This window comes from Pinus tabuliformis, chromosome 3_2, assembly GCF_031772625.1.
Source record: "Pinus tabuliformis cultivar Carrire ecotype Pingquan chromosome 3_2, CPIR1, whole genome shotgun sequence".
NCBI classification, from domain to species: Eukaryota; Viridiplantae; Streptophyta; class Pinopsida; order Pinales; family Pinaceae; genus Pinus; species Pinus tabuliformis.
Window position 1 is genome coordinate 925,369,798 of NC_142302.1, and position 15,373 is coordinate 925,385,170.

A 15,373-nucleotide genomic window follows, 5' to 3' on the forward strand; every position below is an offset into this window, starting at 1 on the left:
TCGCAGCCATCGATACTGTGATACCAATCGTAGAAAAAACTCATCGCAAGAATTCTCCGACATACACAGTAGATCCAAATTTGAAAGCGCGCCTTAAGGGAAATTAATGACCGCATGCTCGAATATCCAGAAATGATTGCATCGCATTTATCGAAGAGTCAAGTTATGATGAATGTCATTAATTTCGCATTCATTAGAATTTAATGCTTTCATGTCAATCTTTTCGTCATTTCCCTTCTTCTTTGCGTAAACTGCAAGACATGCAACTGATATAAATCTATATGCAGGAAACATCTAAGGAGAAGGGAAGAGCGCCAATAAGACAACAGAGAGAAGATGCCTCCGCAATTGAATGTCACATGCAGCAGAACCGCGGATTCCAGAGTATCGCCCAACAGGCACTGATGAAAATAGACTGTCCAAGACTCAGAGTCAAAGGCGCACAAAAGCAGCGTGTTTACAAAAGATCCTGAAGCTCAGACTTGGTAAAGTAGAGAAAGAAGCGCAAGAGAAGAAAGACGCTCCAGAAAAGCCTAGAACAAAGAACGGAAACAGTTCTCGAAACAGGGGATTGTCCATACAGCGTGACTTCTAACTCATTGAGTCATTCGCACGACCAGAAACCGAAATAGCAACAGCAAAATCAGTTCGAAAAGAAACTGGGTTGTACTAAGTGTGCGGACAACGAATACACCCAGCTAGAGAAAGGTTTTCGAAAATATCTTCTAATCTAACAGAAAGAGGTGCCAGCGCTTGTTGTTTCTAATTTTCAAGCTCGAACAAAAGGAAAGGACAACCAGCTGACTCTTTCAGGGCGAACAGCGCATTGCTTACAGCACTAAGGAGCAGATACAGAAACGGTTAGAAATTAGATTCAGTTTTTAGAAATAAATTTGTTTTTAGTAAAAGGGCGGTCATTTGAAGCCGTTCCCTGAATTTGTGTAAAGTAAAATTAGTTGGTTACTAGTATTTAACCCTTCTCGTTGCATTGGAGAAGGGTCCGAAATTTTGTCAAAAAACTTGTCCTCAGAACATGCACTTTTGCACCCTCGGAGGGGGTTTTTGATGAATGGACAGATCAAGATTTATTTATGTTTGCATTTTAATACCTGCTACTGATGTTGCACTTCTGTACTCTTAGTAGGCATTAGAAGCAAGTAGAAATAGATCATTATTGCTTAAAGTCTGTAAGTTTAAAATTAGTCATAAATGGTACTTTTATCTCTTGACTAGTTTCTGCTCGCATTCTTAGAGTAATATACAGCTGATGTTATTTATATGTTAACGTATGAATGAGTGGACTACCATTTGGCACTTTTGTACGGTGGAGTCATTGATTTGTGCTTAATACATGAATAGATGATTATGCAATACGCTGTTCACAACCGTTTTGCTTAACTTCTTACGCAAGATGGTTCATCTTAATTGATTTATATTCTCATGATAGCTGAATAATCTTCATTACCAGTTATTCTGTGAAATCTTTCTAGATTGCATAATGGAAAAATTCTGTCCCGGGTTAGTGTAGATTAGATGTATTGTTTTTGTTAGATTAAAGTAGTATAAAGTCATTTCAGAATTTAGAATTAGATTGGTTAAGGAATAATTACAGATTTTCTACTATCATTTTCTACACACACACATCACCATTTTCTACACACACACACACCCCTTAGAATGGGAAGTTGGTCCCGTCATCCCTAGTCAGACCCGCTACACCAAACGGGCACGGAGCCGCCAACCAGGTTCCCGACCGGGTGGGTATCCCCCTTGTTGTTGACCCGATTTCGGGGCCCTCAACACAACCTTAGCTCTCATTTCTTCTTTCTTGTTTTCTTTTTTCTTGAATTCTCCAAGCCATTTAATTCCTTGTATTTTTCTTCCTTTGTGATGATCTATTTAATGGAATATCCATGGTAGTTTATAGATCAAGGAAGGACATAGAATTCAATGTAATTTTTTCTATGCCCTTCCTTGATATGTGAACTTATACTATTGATATTCCACTAGATAGATCATCATAATGAAAGAAAAATTGAAGGAACTAAATGGCTCAAAGGAATGCGATGTTGAAGAATTCAAGAAAGAAGAAATGAGAGCTGAGGTTGTTGTACATCTCCACCCACACCACCTAGAGAAATTAAAATGATCAAGGAAAGAGTGTCAACATTCAAAAACTAATGGACTAACATGGAATTAGAAATTTAAGAAGTATGGAGGCACATGCAAGAGTAATAGCACCACATGGAGATATCATAGTAGCACAATGACCCTAGAGCATCAATGGAGAAACAAGAATCATGATTGAAGTCACAAGGAATTAGTTGGTGTTGAGAAATGGAAACAAGAAATTCTAGTTTAATTTGTCCTTGAATTAAACTGAGAATTAAAATTGAATTCTATTCTCATAGCAAATTGTAAATAGTTAATTAAGTTTAATTAACTTAATTAGATTAGGAATTTAGAGTTGGAAGTATTTCTGTAGTATATATATGTTCTCCCTAAGTTTTAGGTGTCCAGTATGAGTTTAAATTGAGTTGGAAATTAGATCACTCGGTGTACTGAGTTAAATTCAGTTAAATTAGTTCCAAACTATTTGTAGACCTAATAGAGAGTTAACAGTCGGTGCACTAGTGCATCCACAAGTGTCACTCTAGTTAACTAAATATTCCCTCATCAAAAACTCATGCATGTAAATTCTAACAAAGACCCAGTTGAGACTAGAGTACAAAGACGATGTACTATCAGTTGTATTATTTAATAGAGTGTAAATATCATGCATGCATCAGAGATTGATCCTATGTTTGGATTGCATAGGTTTTGAAGCATGAATTCCCTTTCAATATGAGCTATTCATCCTAGGAATTACGCAAGAGTTTAGGGGCTTGGAGAGCTGCAGAATTAGCTAAGTGTTGGCCAAGAGCTAGCTTGTGAACTGAGGGAGTTGAGCATACTTGTGCGGAATTGTTCTAGTGAGAAAAAGATTTGTATCTTCACTCATATTTCTGATATATGCAATACAGATAGCGGGGTTTTGAGCAGTGGATTTCCCCAGATACATCTTGTGTTATGTGCCATTGATTTATCTTCTTCTTGTTCATATTGTTTTCATCGATCTATTGGCTTCCGTTGGTTGAAAGTAGAAGTAGATTCTTGTCTCGTGCTTTAGAAAATTGAATGAGATTGTGATTCTATAGGATTTTTTACATGGTATCAGAGCTGAGAACAATATACTAGAGGATATTTCAAAGTTTTGAGTTTTGGTTACAGGAGAAAATCGAATTTTCAATACATAGTCCAGGATCGGCAGATGGCATTCTACGGTTTGCGACTTGAGTATGCCTTGGAAGGAAACTTGAATTTTATAGACTAGAGGGAGAGAATGTAGTTTGTGTTAGAGGATAATGGCTTGAAGGAATTCGTTGATCATGAAATTCCTAAGCCAACAACATCAGAAGTAAATAATTTGGTCGAATGGAAAAAGTGTGTGGTGAAGGCAAGGCGGATAATCCTTGAGGGAGTTCAAGACCACATTGTCTCGAGTCTCTATGGAAAGGAAATTATGTATGCTATGTGAAAAACATTGACGGACTTTTATCAAAACAACAGTGACCAAAGGAAATTGGCACTGGAGAACAAACTTTGAAAAATCAAAATGGAGAAAGGCGAGAGGATTCCAAAATACTTGACCAAGTTCACTCAGTGTCATGATGAACTTGGAAGTGTTGGAATCACGATTGCTAAGGATGATATGGTGATTCTTGCTCTTATAGGACTCCCAAAGGCTTGGCATAGTTATCAGGACTTTTTCAATGGTCAAGAGAAGTTGTCGGATTGGTAACAATTATGGTCAGATCTGATGCAGGAGGAGATCAGGAGGAGCACTAGGGATGGCTATTCAACAAATACGGATGATCAAGAGAGTTGTGCCTTAGCAATTAAGGCGAAGAAGGGGAAAGGGGAAGCTTCCCATTCCAAATCAGATTCTTATCATGTAGGTAAGAATAAAGATATGACGAAAGTTAAGTGCTTTCATTGTCATGAGCTGGGCCATTTTGCTACAAATTGTCCACTCAAGAAGTCCAACAAGAATTTCTCAAGAGGAGTGGCAGGTGAGGCTTTGACCTCTCAATTCAAATGGGACATTTCCCTCATTGCATGCACGGTGTCATCAATGATGGGAATTGTATGATACATAGAAAATGGAGCTTCATTCCACATGACTGGCGACAAAGAGTTATTCAGCGACCTAGAGGAGAAAGATCTCCAGATGCATATTGAGATGGGTGACAATGTGAAGTATAATGTTACTAGATTGGGCACGATTACTTTTTAGAGCGAGCATGGAGCTCCACTCACCTTGAAGAATGTTATGTATGTGCCTGGGCTGAAGAAGAACTTGGCATCCATTTCCATGCTTGAGAATAGAGGCTATGATGTGATCTTCTTGAAAGGAAAGGTGTTCCTTCGATACATAGTCACGGGTCAACTAAAGAAGATAGGGATTTGGGTGAAGAATCTTTATACGCTGGAGGTAGAGGAGTGTTTTGCTTTGAGCACAAAAGCAAGGGTGTAGAGCTGAGACATTGTCGAGTTATGGCATAGGTGATTGGGCCACTTGCACCATGGGGCTTTGAAGATATTGCATCAGATCTCTACCGGTCTTCAAAAAGGTACGCTTAAGAAAGTTGATACATGCAAGGGATGTACTATGGGAAAATAAAACAAGTTTCCTTTCAAGACAGAGACAGTAAAGCAAAGGTTATTCTAGAGAAATTCCATTCAAAAGTGTGTGGACCATTCTTGACAGCATCCGCGGCCAAACACAGCTATTATGTTATATTTGTTGATGCCTTTTCTCGAAAATGCTAGATATTTTTCATGCAGAAAAAAACGATTAAACCTTCACAAAGTTTTGTGAGTTTAAAGCATTGGTGGAGAAAGAGTCGAGCAAGAAGGTTAAATCTCTACAAAGTGATAACGGTGGTGAGCATGTCTTAAATGAGTTTAAGAAGTTTTGTGCAACATAAGGGATTAAACGGGAGTTGACGATACCCCATAACTCTCAGCAGAATGGGGTGGCCGAAAGAAAGAACAAAAGCATAGTAGGGGCAACAAGGGTGATGTTGCATGATTAGGGCCTACCACTACAATTGTGGGCTAAGGCATGCAACACAATGGTTTATGTTCATAATTATAGCCCACATTAGATACTTGAGCGGAAGGCGCCAAAGGAGGCTTATTCCAGTAAGAGGCCAGATGTTGGTCACTTCAGGATTTTTGGGTCATCGATATATTTCCATGTGACCAAAGATGCATGGAAGAAGCTTGAGCTGACAACATAGTTGGGGATATTTGTGGGGTACACTGATACACCTCACAACTATCAGGTGTACTTGTCGACCAGCAGGATGACTGTGGTTCACAGGGATGTCAAATTTGATGAGGAGAAGGCCATGTGAGTTTCCCTTGAGAGGGATATTGAGCTACATGCGAATGAGGATATTTTAGCTCCTAAGGTTGAGGAGCCTTAGATTGATGTGGAGGAGCCACATGCAGAGGATCCGGGAGTGGAGACATCCACTCAGGCAAAGTCTTCTAGGGAGGGAATAAAGCACACTAGAGAGGCTCACAGATTGTTGGATGATGCACAAGTGAAAGTGGAAGAACCCACTTCTTAGCACATACATAGGATGTTAGGTCCCTATACTACTAGTGTAACCCCTTATTATTATTACTACAACCCCATTATTATATTGTTGTGCCCATGTAGTCCCCATATTGTTATTATTGTGCCCCATAGAATCCCACTATTGTTATTATTGTGCGCCTACATTATTATTGTTATGTCGGCTTTGATCATATTATGGCCCCTTAGACTCCTATATATAGAAAGGAGGTCTTGTCATTTGTTTCATCGAAGAATTGTTCATTTGAGTAATGTAAAGGAGGTTGCCCCCTCGAAGAATCTTATTTCTAAGGTGTTCATTTATCTTTTTTATCTTTTTGTGAGCTGGTTTCATAACATTTGGTATCGGAGCTTTGGATTCTAGGGTTTCGCTACTCCAAATAGGTCATCATGGAATGTTCGCTATAACTTTTTCCCTGTGATGTCTCAAAAGCGAACAAGAAAACCCATATGAGAAGAAATCGCGCTAAACCTTGAGTATGAATTTCAGATCTTGTATCGCTATATTTTCGGAGATATGATATGAGGAATTTATGGTTTTTGCAAGCTCCACTATTTCATATAAAACAGGTCATCGTGGAATTTTCACTATAACATTTTCGCTACAAAGTTTCAAAAGCTAAAAACATAACCCGTTTGAGAAGAAGTCAGTCTGAATCTCGAGTCCAAATTTCAAATATTGGCTCGCTATATTTTCGGATATATGATCTAAGGAAGTTAGGGCTTTTGCAAACTCCTTAATTAAATCCTCAACAGGGGACCTTGGGAAAATCATTATAACATTCTCTCTGAGCATCAAATTGGAATTTCGTAAGAAGTTACAGAAAGAGGACGGATGGTACTTTGTTTGGTTATAGTTTTTAGAACCTAAGATTGAAACAATGACATGTGGCACGTCATACAAGTTCACTCTACTGAACTAGTCTATAATTAGGTCATATAGGGAGATTGGGACAAAATATTTCTTCGGGAATCCAATTGTGATCAGACTTAAGGAATTAGAAAGAGGACTCAGAGGCTATTACAGACCAAAATTTCATAACTTAAATATCCGAAAGTACAGAGTTACAGTCATTTCAAGATCGAGCTCCTAAAATCAAGAAAAAACGAGATGAGGAAGTTTGATGGCAAGGATCTGGTAAATTAGATACTACAGATGGAGAAATATTTTGATGTACATGGTGTACCACTGTTACAAAAGGTATGTATTGCATCTAATTATTTAGAATCAAATCAAATTTTATGGTATAAAGGGCTTTATTCTCGTAAACCACTTGTCATGCGGTCAATTTTCACGGAGGAAATGATAGCACATTATGAGGATACAAAGAGAAACACCTTCTTTAGCCAATTGATAAATCTCAAACAAAAGGGTTCAATGGTAGAGCACATTAAGGAATTCCAAAAATTGAATATAAGGGTAAATGATATTCTAGAGAAGAAAATGGTTGATGTCTTCATAGGGACTTTAAAGGATAACATTCGACACGGGGTTCGTCTTTGGAAACCTGATTCATTGGAGAGGGAATTTAGGTTGGCAAGAAAATTTGAAAGCGAAATTATGGAAACAAGGAATCCCACCACTCACGACTATAATTATGGAAGTGTTTTTTCTCCTAGCCTTCCACAACCTATAAGGTTTACACCACAACAATTGGAAGAAAAAAGAGAAAATGGGCTTTGTTACAATTGTGATAGAAAATACACTAAAGGTCATAAGTGTGCTGAGAAGAAATTGTTTTACATAGATTATGAAGAGGAGGAAGAAAAGGATTAAGAAACATCAAAAGAAGAGGATATACACCAGGAACCAACCCCAGATAAAGAGAAATGAATCCGACCATATCTTGTAAAGAATTGGCAAGAATTACCACTCCTCAAGCTCTCAAGATAGAAGGACATATCAAGAAGAAAAAGGTTCAAGAAGTGAAAGATGACATCGAGAAAGAAGAAATGAATCTGACCATATCATGTAATGCATTGGCCAGAATTACCACTCCTTAAACTATCAAGATAGAAGGGCATATCAAGAAGAAAAATGTTCAAGAAGTGAAAGATCACATCGAGCATCAAGAAATTAATCCGACCATATCTCGTAATGCATTGGAAGAAATTACCGCTCCTCAAACTCTCAAGATAGAAGGACATATCAAGAAGAAAAAGATTCGACCAGTGAAAGATCACATCGAGCATCAACAACAAGTTCTCCAACTTTTAAAGGATAACTCCACTTTGGTGCAAAATCGAATGAAACAACAAGCAGATCAACATCGCAATGAAAGAAGTTTTGATGTAGGTGATTACATACTTTTACGGCTACATCTCAAGCAAGCTATTTATGAGAAGGAAATGTTGGCAATACTACATGCACTTAAGAAATGGCGACCTTACCTAATGGGAAGACACTTCAAGGTAAAAAAGGATCATGATTGTCTCAAATACTTTTTAAAACAAATATTATATTTAGAAGAATAGAAAAAAGGGGTCACAAATATGTTGGGTTATGACTTTGAAATCATCTACAAAAAAGGGAAGAAAAATTTTGTTGTAGATGCACTCTCAAGAAAGGATGAGGATGTCGAAGCATTGTTTTGTGCTATTTCTACTATCCAACCAGATTGGATAAACAAAACAGGGATGAATGGAAGAAGGATGAAGAAGTGTGGCCACTCATTCAAAAGTTGCAAAAGGTCCCAGTTCAAACAATATTGCCAGAACTTGACGAAGAAGGAAAAATCATATTGGAACCTAGAGCATTCACAGAAACAAGAACCCGTCTGCTACGAAATTGATCAATTTTAGAGTATCTCATCAAGTGGAAGAATTACCCAGTGAAGATTCCACATGGGAGGACAAGAAGTTTATACATAAGCATGAAGAACTACTCAAGTGTTGAGGAAAACACTTTTTGAAGGAGAGGCACATGTTAGGTCCCTATACTACTAGTGTAACCCCTTATTATTATTAGTACAACCCCCTTATTATATTGTTGTGCCCATCTAGTCCCCATATTGTTATTATTGTGCCCCATAGAAGCCGACTATTGTTATTATTGTGCGATTACATTATTATTGTTATGTCGTCTATGATTATATTATGACCACTTAGGCTCCTATATATAGAAAGGAGGTCTTGTCATTTGTATCATCGAATAATTGTTCATTTGTGTAATGTAACGGAGGTTGCCCCCTCGAAGAGGCTTATTTCTAAGGCGTTCATCTATCTTTTCTATCTTTTTGTGAGCTAGTTTCATAACATAGGAGGTCACCTGAGAGGTACACTGGATACATGGATCTTATGGGCGAATGTGTTGTGGCAAAGCCATCTTCCTTTAAGGAAGTAGCGTAGTAGTCGGTTTGGGTTGATGCCATGGTGGAGGAGTATGACTCCATAGTTCATAACAGTGTTTGGGATGTGGTCCCAAGACCGAAGGACAAGTCAATGGTGAGCTCCTAATGGCTTTACAAGGTAAAGCAAGTTGCATATGGTTGTGTGGAGAAGCATATGGCTAGATTTGTGGCCCATGGATTTTCACAGGTAAAGGTGATTGACTATGATGAGACCTTTTCTCCTGTTGCAAGGTACTCATCGATTAGATCTATATTAGCACTTTCATCATAGATGGGTTGGAAGATATATCAAATGGATGTAAAGATAGCCTTCCTTAATGGCACGATTAAGGAAGAGGTGTAGATAGAGCAACCTGAAGGTTTTGAAACCTTCGACCATGAGTCACATGTGTGTCGACTCAAGAGAGCGTTGTATGGGCTGAAGAAAGCACCTCTTGCTTGGTACACCAGGATATATAGCTACCTCACTGGGTTGGGCTTCATGAAGAGTGAAGTGGATGTGAACCTGTACCGCATATTGGTGGAAGGTAAACTGTTGATCATTGTACTTTATGTTGATGATCTCATACTAACATGTGATGATCAGTTGATAAAGTCTTGCAAGGAGGACCTTGCAAGAGAGTTTGAGATGAAGGACATGGGCTTATGCATTACTTTCTTGGCATGCAGATATGGCAAGGAGATGGGGAGTTGTTTGTGTCTCAGGGCAATTATGCCAATGAGATACTCAGGAGATTTCGCATGGAGAGTAGCAAACCCATGGAGACTTCACTAGCAGGTAATTTGAGGAAGAGGATGCTACTTCAGGGGAAGTAGTGGAAGCTATTGTTTACAGGCACCTTGTGGGTTCACTCATGTAGTTGGTGAACACATTACCGGATTTGTGATATGCAGTTAACCAGCTTAGTCAAGCGATGGTTAGGCCTACCAAGTTGTATTGGAAGGCAATAAAGCATGTGTTGAGATACCTCAGGGGCACTTCTCTATATGGAATATGGTATAGACAGATAGAGGGAGTAAAGCTTCAAGGCTTCACCGATGCATATTGGGAAGGGAATCCATTCGAGAGGAAGAGCACATTAGGAGGGATCTTCAATATTGGTTCAACAACATTTTCCTGGTACAGTAGGAAACAAAGATCAATTGCAGTTAGTTCAGCAAAGGCAGAGTACATGGCTGCGATTTAGGAAGTATGTGCGTCCATCTGGATGTGGAAGATCCCGGTTGGCTTGTTTGGTCAACAAATGGATCCAACTATGATTTACTACGATAATCAGAGTTGTCTCAAACTCTCTAAAAATCTAGTTTTTCATGATCGGTCCAAGCATATTGATGTCCGATATCATCATCTCAGAGATTGTGTATTGAGGCAGATTATGTTATTAAAGTACATTCCCATGGAGGAGAAAAATGCTGACATTTTGACAAGGGCATTGTCCAGATGTAAATTTGAGTTTTACAGAGACACGATCAGGGTAACTGATAATCCCTTTCTTGTTGAGAGGGAGTGTTGAGAAATGGCAATAAGAAATTCGAGTTTAATTTTTCCTTGAATTAAATTGATAATTAAAATCAAATTATATTCTCATAGCAACTTGTAAATAGTTAATTAAGTTTAATCAGCTTAATTAGCTTAGGAATTTCTAGTTGGAAGTATTTCTATAGTCATGTATATGTTCTCCCTAAGTTTTAGAGGTTCAGTATGAGTTTAAATTGAGTTGGAAATTAGATCACTCAGTTTACTAAGTTAAGTTTAGTTAAATTAGTTCCAAACTGTTTGTAGAACTAATAGAGAGTTAACAGTGAGTTGGTGCACTAGTGCATCAACAAGTATCACTTTAGTTAACTGAATATCCCCTCATCAGAAACTCATGCATGTTGATTCTTAGAAAGACCCAATTGAGACTAGAGTGCAGGGACAGTGTACTATTAGTTGTATTATTCACTGGAGTGTAAATATCATGCATGCATCAGTGGTTGATCCTATGATTGGATTGCGCAATTTTGGAATCATGAATTCCCTTTAAATACAAGCTATTCATCTTAGGAATTACACAAGAGATTAGGGCTTGGAGAGTTGAAGAATTGGCTAAGTGTTGGCTAAGAGCTAGCTTGTGAGCTGAGAGAGTTGAGCATACTTATGCATAATGGTTCTAGTGAGAGCAAGATTTGTATCTTCACTCATATTTCTGATATATCCAATACAAATAGCATGGTTTCGAGCAGTTGCTTTCCCCAGATACACCTTGTGTTATGTGCCATTGATTTATCTTCTTCTTGTTCATATTGTTTTCATCGATCTTTTGGCTTTAGTTGGTTGGAAGTAGAAGTAGATTCTTGTCACATGCTTTAGTAAATTGCATGAGCTTGTGAATCTATAGGATTTTCTACAGTTGGAACCCATGTTCATGTTTGACTAGGATGGATGAATGTTCATGCTTGGTGTTAACTAGGTACAAGGCTTAGCTCATCATATTGGATTGCTTCTTATCGTGTTACAAAGATGAAATATGAAAAGGGGGATCAAATGTACTATACCTAGGGGGTGAAAATGGGGTACCTAGGGGGGTACCAAAGAAGAATAATAATGTTTAGGTAGCTATGTATTTTTATTAATGGAGGCCATTTCTAGTGAATAAGGCCTATGTAGAGTGTGAGAAATGAATGTAAAAAAGCTTACTAGAAGGTTCCACATACTAGAAAGTTTCTTGTCTAGAATGTTCCTAGGAGGTTAGATAAAAGTATAAGAGAAGAAGGAATGTAATGGATGTATTGTGAAGTAACTGAAATTGTGGAAAACATTGATTCTAGGGTGTTTTATTTACTTTAAATCATGGGGCTACCTTCCCTAAATGTTTTTCAATATAATCCTTATGTTCATTCTCGTGTTATCTATTTTGTGGATATATTATATTCTAGTTAATATCTCATATATATTTTGTACCTATTGTGAACATAACAATATTGGAAACCATGCACAATGAAAAGAGGCAATTGAATAATGTTAAGTTGATCATTTTGTCATTTGATAGTTAGTTATGGCTCTAGTAAGAACCACTACTTCATGTGGTTCAAATGCTAACATGTTAATTAATACTATAATGGAGGAAATGAAAGAAGATGTGATAGTGTAGTAGTGACAAGAGGATGTGGAAATGTTGAATACATATATTGTTAAAAACTTTCTATCCAACATATAGAACCAAGAGGAAAGTTATAACCACCATTTATTTATTTAGTAATAACACATAATGTTATGGAATTTTTTCTTTATTTTAGATGTCCTTTTAAGAATATACACTCGTAATAATTATTTAAAATCTCTCATGAAAGATTGTTTTGTCTCCATAAATACAAAAATTTAAAACTTGGACAAATTCCAAATTGTATTTTTGGATAACTACCATATATTTGTATTATCATGCCACAAAAAAAGTCTAATACAAAATATATTATTCTTGTTAATAAAAATAATAATCTAATACAAAAATATGAAATACCTACAAACAATAGTCTAATTTAATAACCAAATTTAGCTTCTAAATGAAGAACAAATCTTCACATTATTAAATCTTATAATATCAACATTTTGTTATGACAATTTTTACAATTCATCGCTAACGTGATCAACTTCCAATTCAATATCAACATCTTGAGTTTTCTTGGTCGGATATGAAGCTTGCATGGCTATACCACACTTTCCTTCCACTGCTTTAATACCTCGCTGCATTTTTATATACCCCTTTTCTCCCCATTCAGGTCCCCAAGAGTTCCTAACTATCCAGTAATCGATTCCTTCGGGAGACTTGCCATACCCAACCACTACGACTCCATGATCAAGTTTGGTGCCACATTTACCAGTGAATACTCCCTACAAAATAAAATAAAAAATTGTAGTCAGTAAACTACTTGTCTCTTATTTATTCATTTTGAAAGACAATGTAAAAGATCATGGCCACTTACAGTTGAATAAAACTGGAAATCTTTTCCACTTGCTTCGATGGCTACAGACACAGGTTGATGAGCCACAGCTTTCTTAAGTGCGGCTTCATTGTTAGCAGGGACATCCTCAAAGCCATCAATAATTGTTGTTGTTTTTGTTGATTCAATCTATATCAAAATAAAATAAGACAATGGTTTAGTTGTCTTTCAAATATGACAAAATACCATTATTGCAAATATTTATAATGACGACGATGATTATATAAAATGTACTATTTATGTAAATAAAAATTATTATAGAAACTCTCACCATGTGTTATTTAGGGGTTATGATTCAATGCAAATATTTTCTAAGAATCATATATAGTTGGTTTTGATAAAGTCCTACCAATTCTATTGTAAATCATAATGCATATTTTGTGGTATGTGGAAGAAAACTATGTCTGTCTTTCAAATTTCACCATTAATAAAATGTCATTAAGAAGAAGGGGTGGTTCATGTGTTGGTTATAGGTTATTATCTCAACAATTGATAGTCTCTTTTTTCTTTTTAAATGGAATACACATTTCGCTGAATCATTTTAGACACTTCCCCTCACTCTAAAGATCATACTAAAGATAAACCAAAAAGTTATAGTTTTGACAATCTAAGAGTTATAATTTTGGCAATCTAACTTAGTGAGCTCAAAAATATTTACTAAAAAAAGTCACAGAGAGTTTACCCATAACCTCCTACTTATATTTAAAAATACTTCACCATTCAAACTAATCCAACAACGAGAGTAATCCACCTAGATTGGTGCTGAGTAATAATGAAACCTTTATTTAGCCAATATCACTCTTAATTAGTTATATACTATTGAAAACATGCTCATTTTAAGCAAATAGTGTATCTAATGAAGCCTTGGAAAGGGATTTGTTGTCGATGGAAGCTGTTGGAGAGATGTGTATTAGGTATTTGATTAGGAGTCTTTTGGTTTTGTATACAATAATTGCATGGTATACATTAATACTTTCATATAAACTTTACGAATTAGCATATCTAGGGTTTGTAAGCAAGAATATGTAATTCCTAAAATTAAACGATCTAAATTTCTATGAATGAAGAGCTTAGCAAATATTCCAAATCAAAATCTACAACGCCTTGTGCTAGTTACCTGATAATAACACAAATATATAAACAGAAACCTGATAATAACACGAATATATAAACAGAAATCCATTTACTAGGATGTGTTTCACTATACCTTGCTGGTACTGCACTCGCTCGCTTCGGCAGTGTAAGGATACTCTTCTTCACTAACGATCCCGCCATTATCTATGATATATTGGAAGGCGTTATCCATAAGCCCTCCGTTGCAACCTGCGTTCTCTTTACTGCAATCTACCAACTGTTGCTCTGATAAAGAAACCAGCTTCCCTGTTTTGATATAGTTAATGCCCTCTACAGAAGCTACAGTTGAAAATGCCCAACAACTTCCTGCAATATCAAATTATCGAATACAAAATATCATGTGAAAAAGATATAGTCTTAAAATGTTACAGATTAAATTATTTTAAAAAAATTGTTACTGATTTGTTATCTTAAACATTGAAAATCATACCGCATTGGCCTTGATTCTTCACAGGAGTAACGGCTCCCTTTTTTCTCCAATCAATAGATGCCGGCAAATGCTTCGAATTTTGATACATGAATGATCCACTCTGCACTCCTCTATCTCTGCGCAGACTCCTGTGGTTCTCCATCGTGGTTGTCATATGCATGGCTTTGAATTCTTCGTTACTCAGATCTGCAAATTTATTCAATCCAAGCTTGTATGTACCATCCTGCTTATTCACGGAGTCGATGTATTTCACATTCTCTTTGAATATCTCGAATCGTTTGGCATGCTCATCCGAATCCAAACTTCTAGTGGACCGATGCCGAAGTGCCCATTTATCATAAAGGCCTCGAAGACTTTCCTCAGACTTGAGGTCTTCATCTGTAAATCCAGGGGAAGAATCCGAAGCTTTCGCTGATAAAATCAACAAAGTCGCAAGGAAGAGTAACAGGGTTGCCTTTGAAACACTCGTCATTACGAAAAAACAGTCAAATTCACAGAAGTATGCAGAGAAATAATGAGAACTGGTGGAGAGAAAGAGGGAGAGAATTTGGTTATATAATAGCTTCGAGTGAATGTAAGGGGCACGCTACCGATGGCATTAATTAGGTGGTACAGTGGCGTATAAGCCAACAGAGAGACTTTGATTACTTAATGGAGGAAAGTTGATTTCACGCCACCAATTGGGAAGCATTAACACAGAGACTTTCATTACTTAATGGAGGAAATTTGATTTCACGCCACCAACTGGGAAGCATTCACATGGCAGAATATCTAAGCTGTGCAGGTGAA

At 37.0% G+C, this 15,373-nt stretch overlaps 1 protein-coding gene across 1 annotated transcript; it reads right to left on the bottom strand.

Annotated features, from left to right (window-relative positions):
• Window positions 1-12,477: 12,477 nt before the first annotated feature.
• LOC149183664 (thiol protease SEN102-like) lies at window positions 12,478-15,116 on the bottom strand. The gene is made up of 4 exons (XM_089417208.1): window positions 14,585-15,116; window positions 14,228-14,460; window positions 13,003-13,149; window positions 12,478-12,910 (listed from the first exon to the last, which is right to left on the bottom strand). Exons 1-4 carry the CDS (start codon window positions 15,054-15,056, stop codon window positions 12,644-12,646), a joined length of 1,119 nt encoding a protein of 372 aa, XP_089273334.1. The 5' UTR covers window positions 15,057-15,116; the 3' UTR covers window positions 12,478-12,643.
• Window positions 15,117-15,373: the final 257 nt, after the last annotated feature.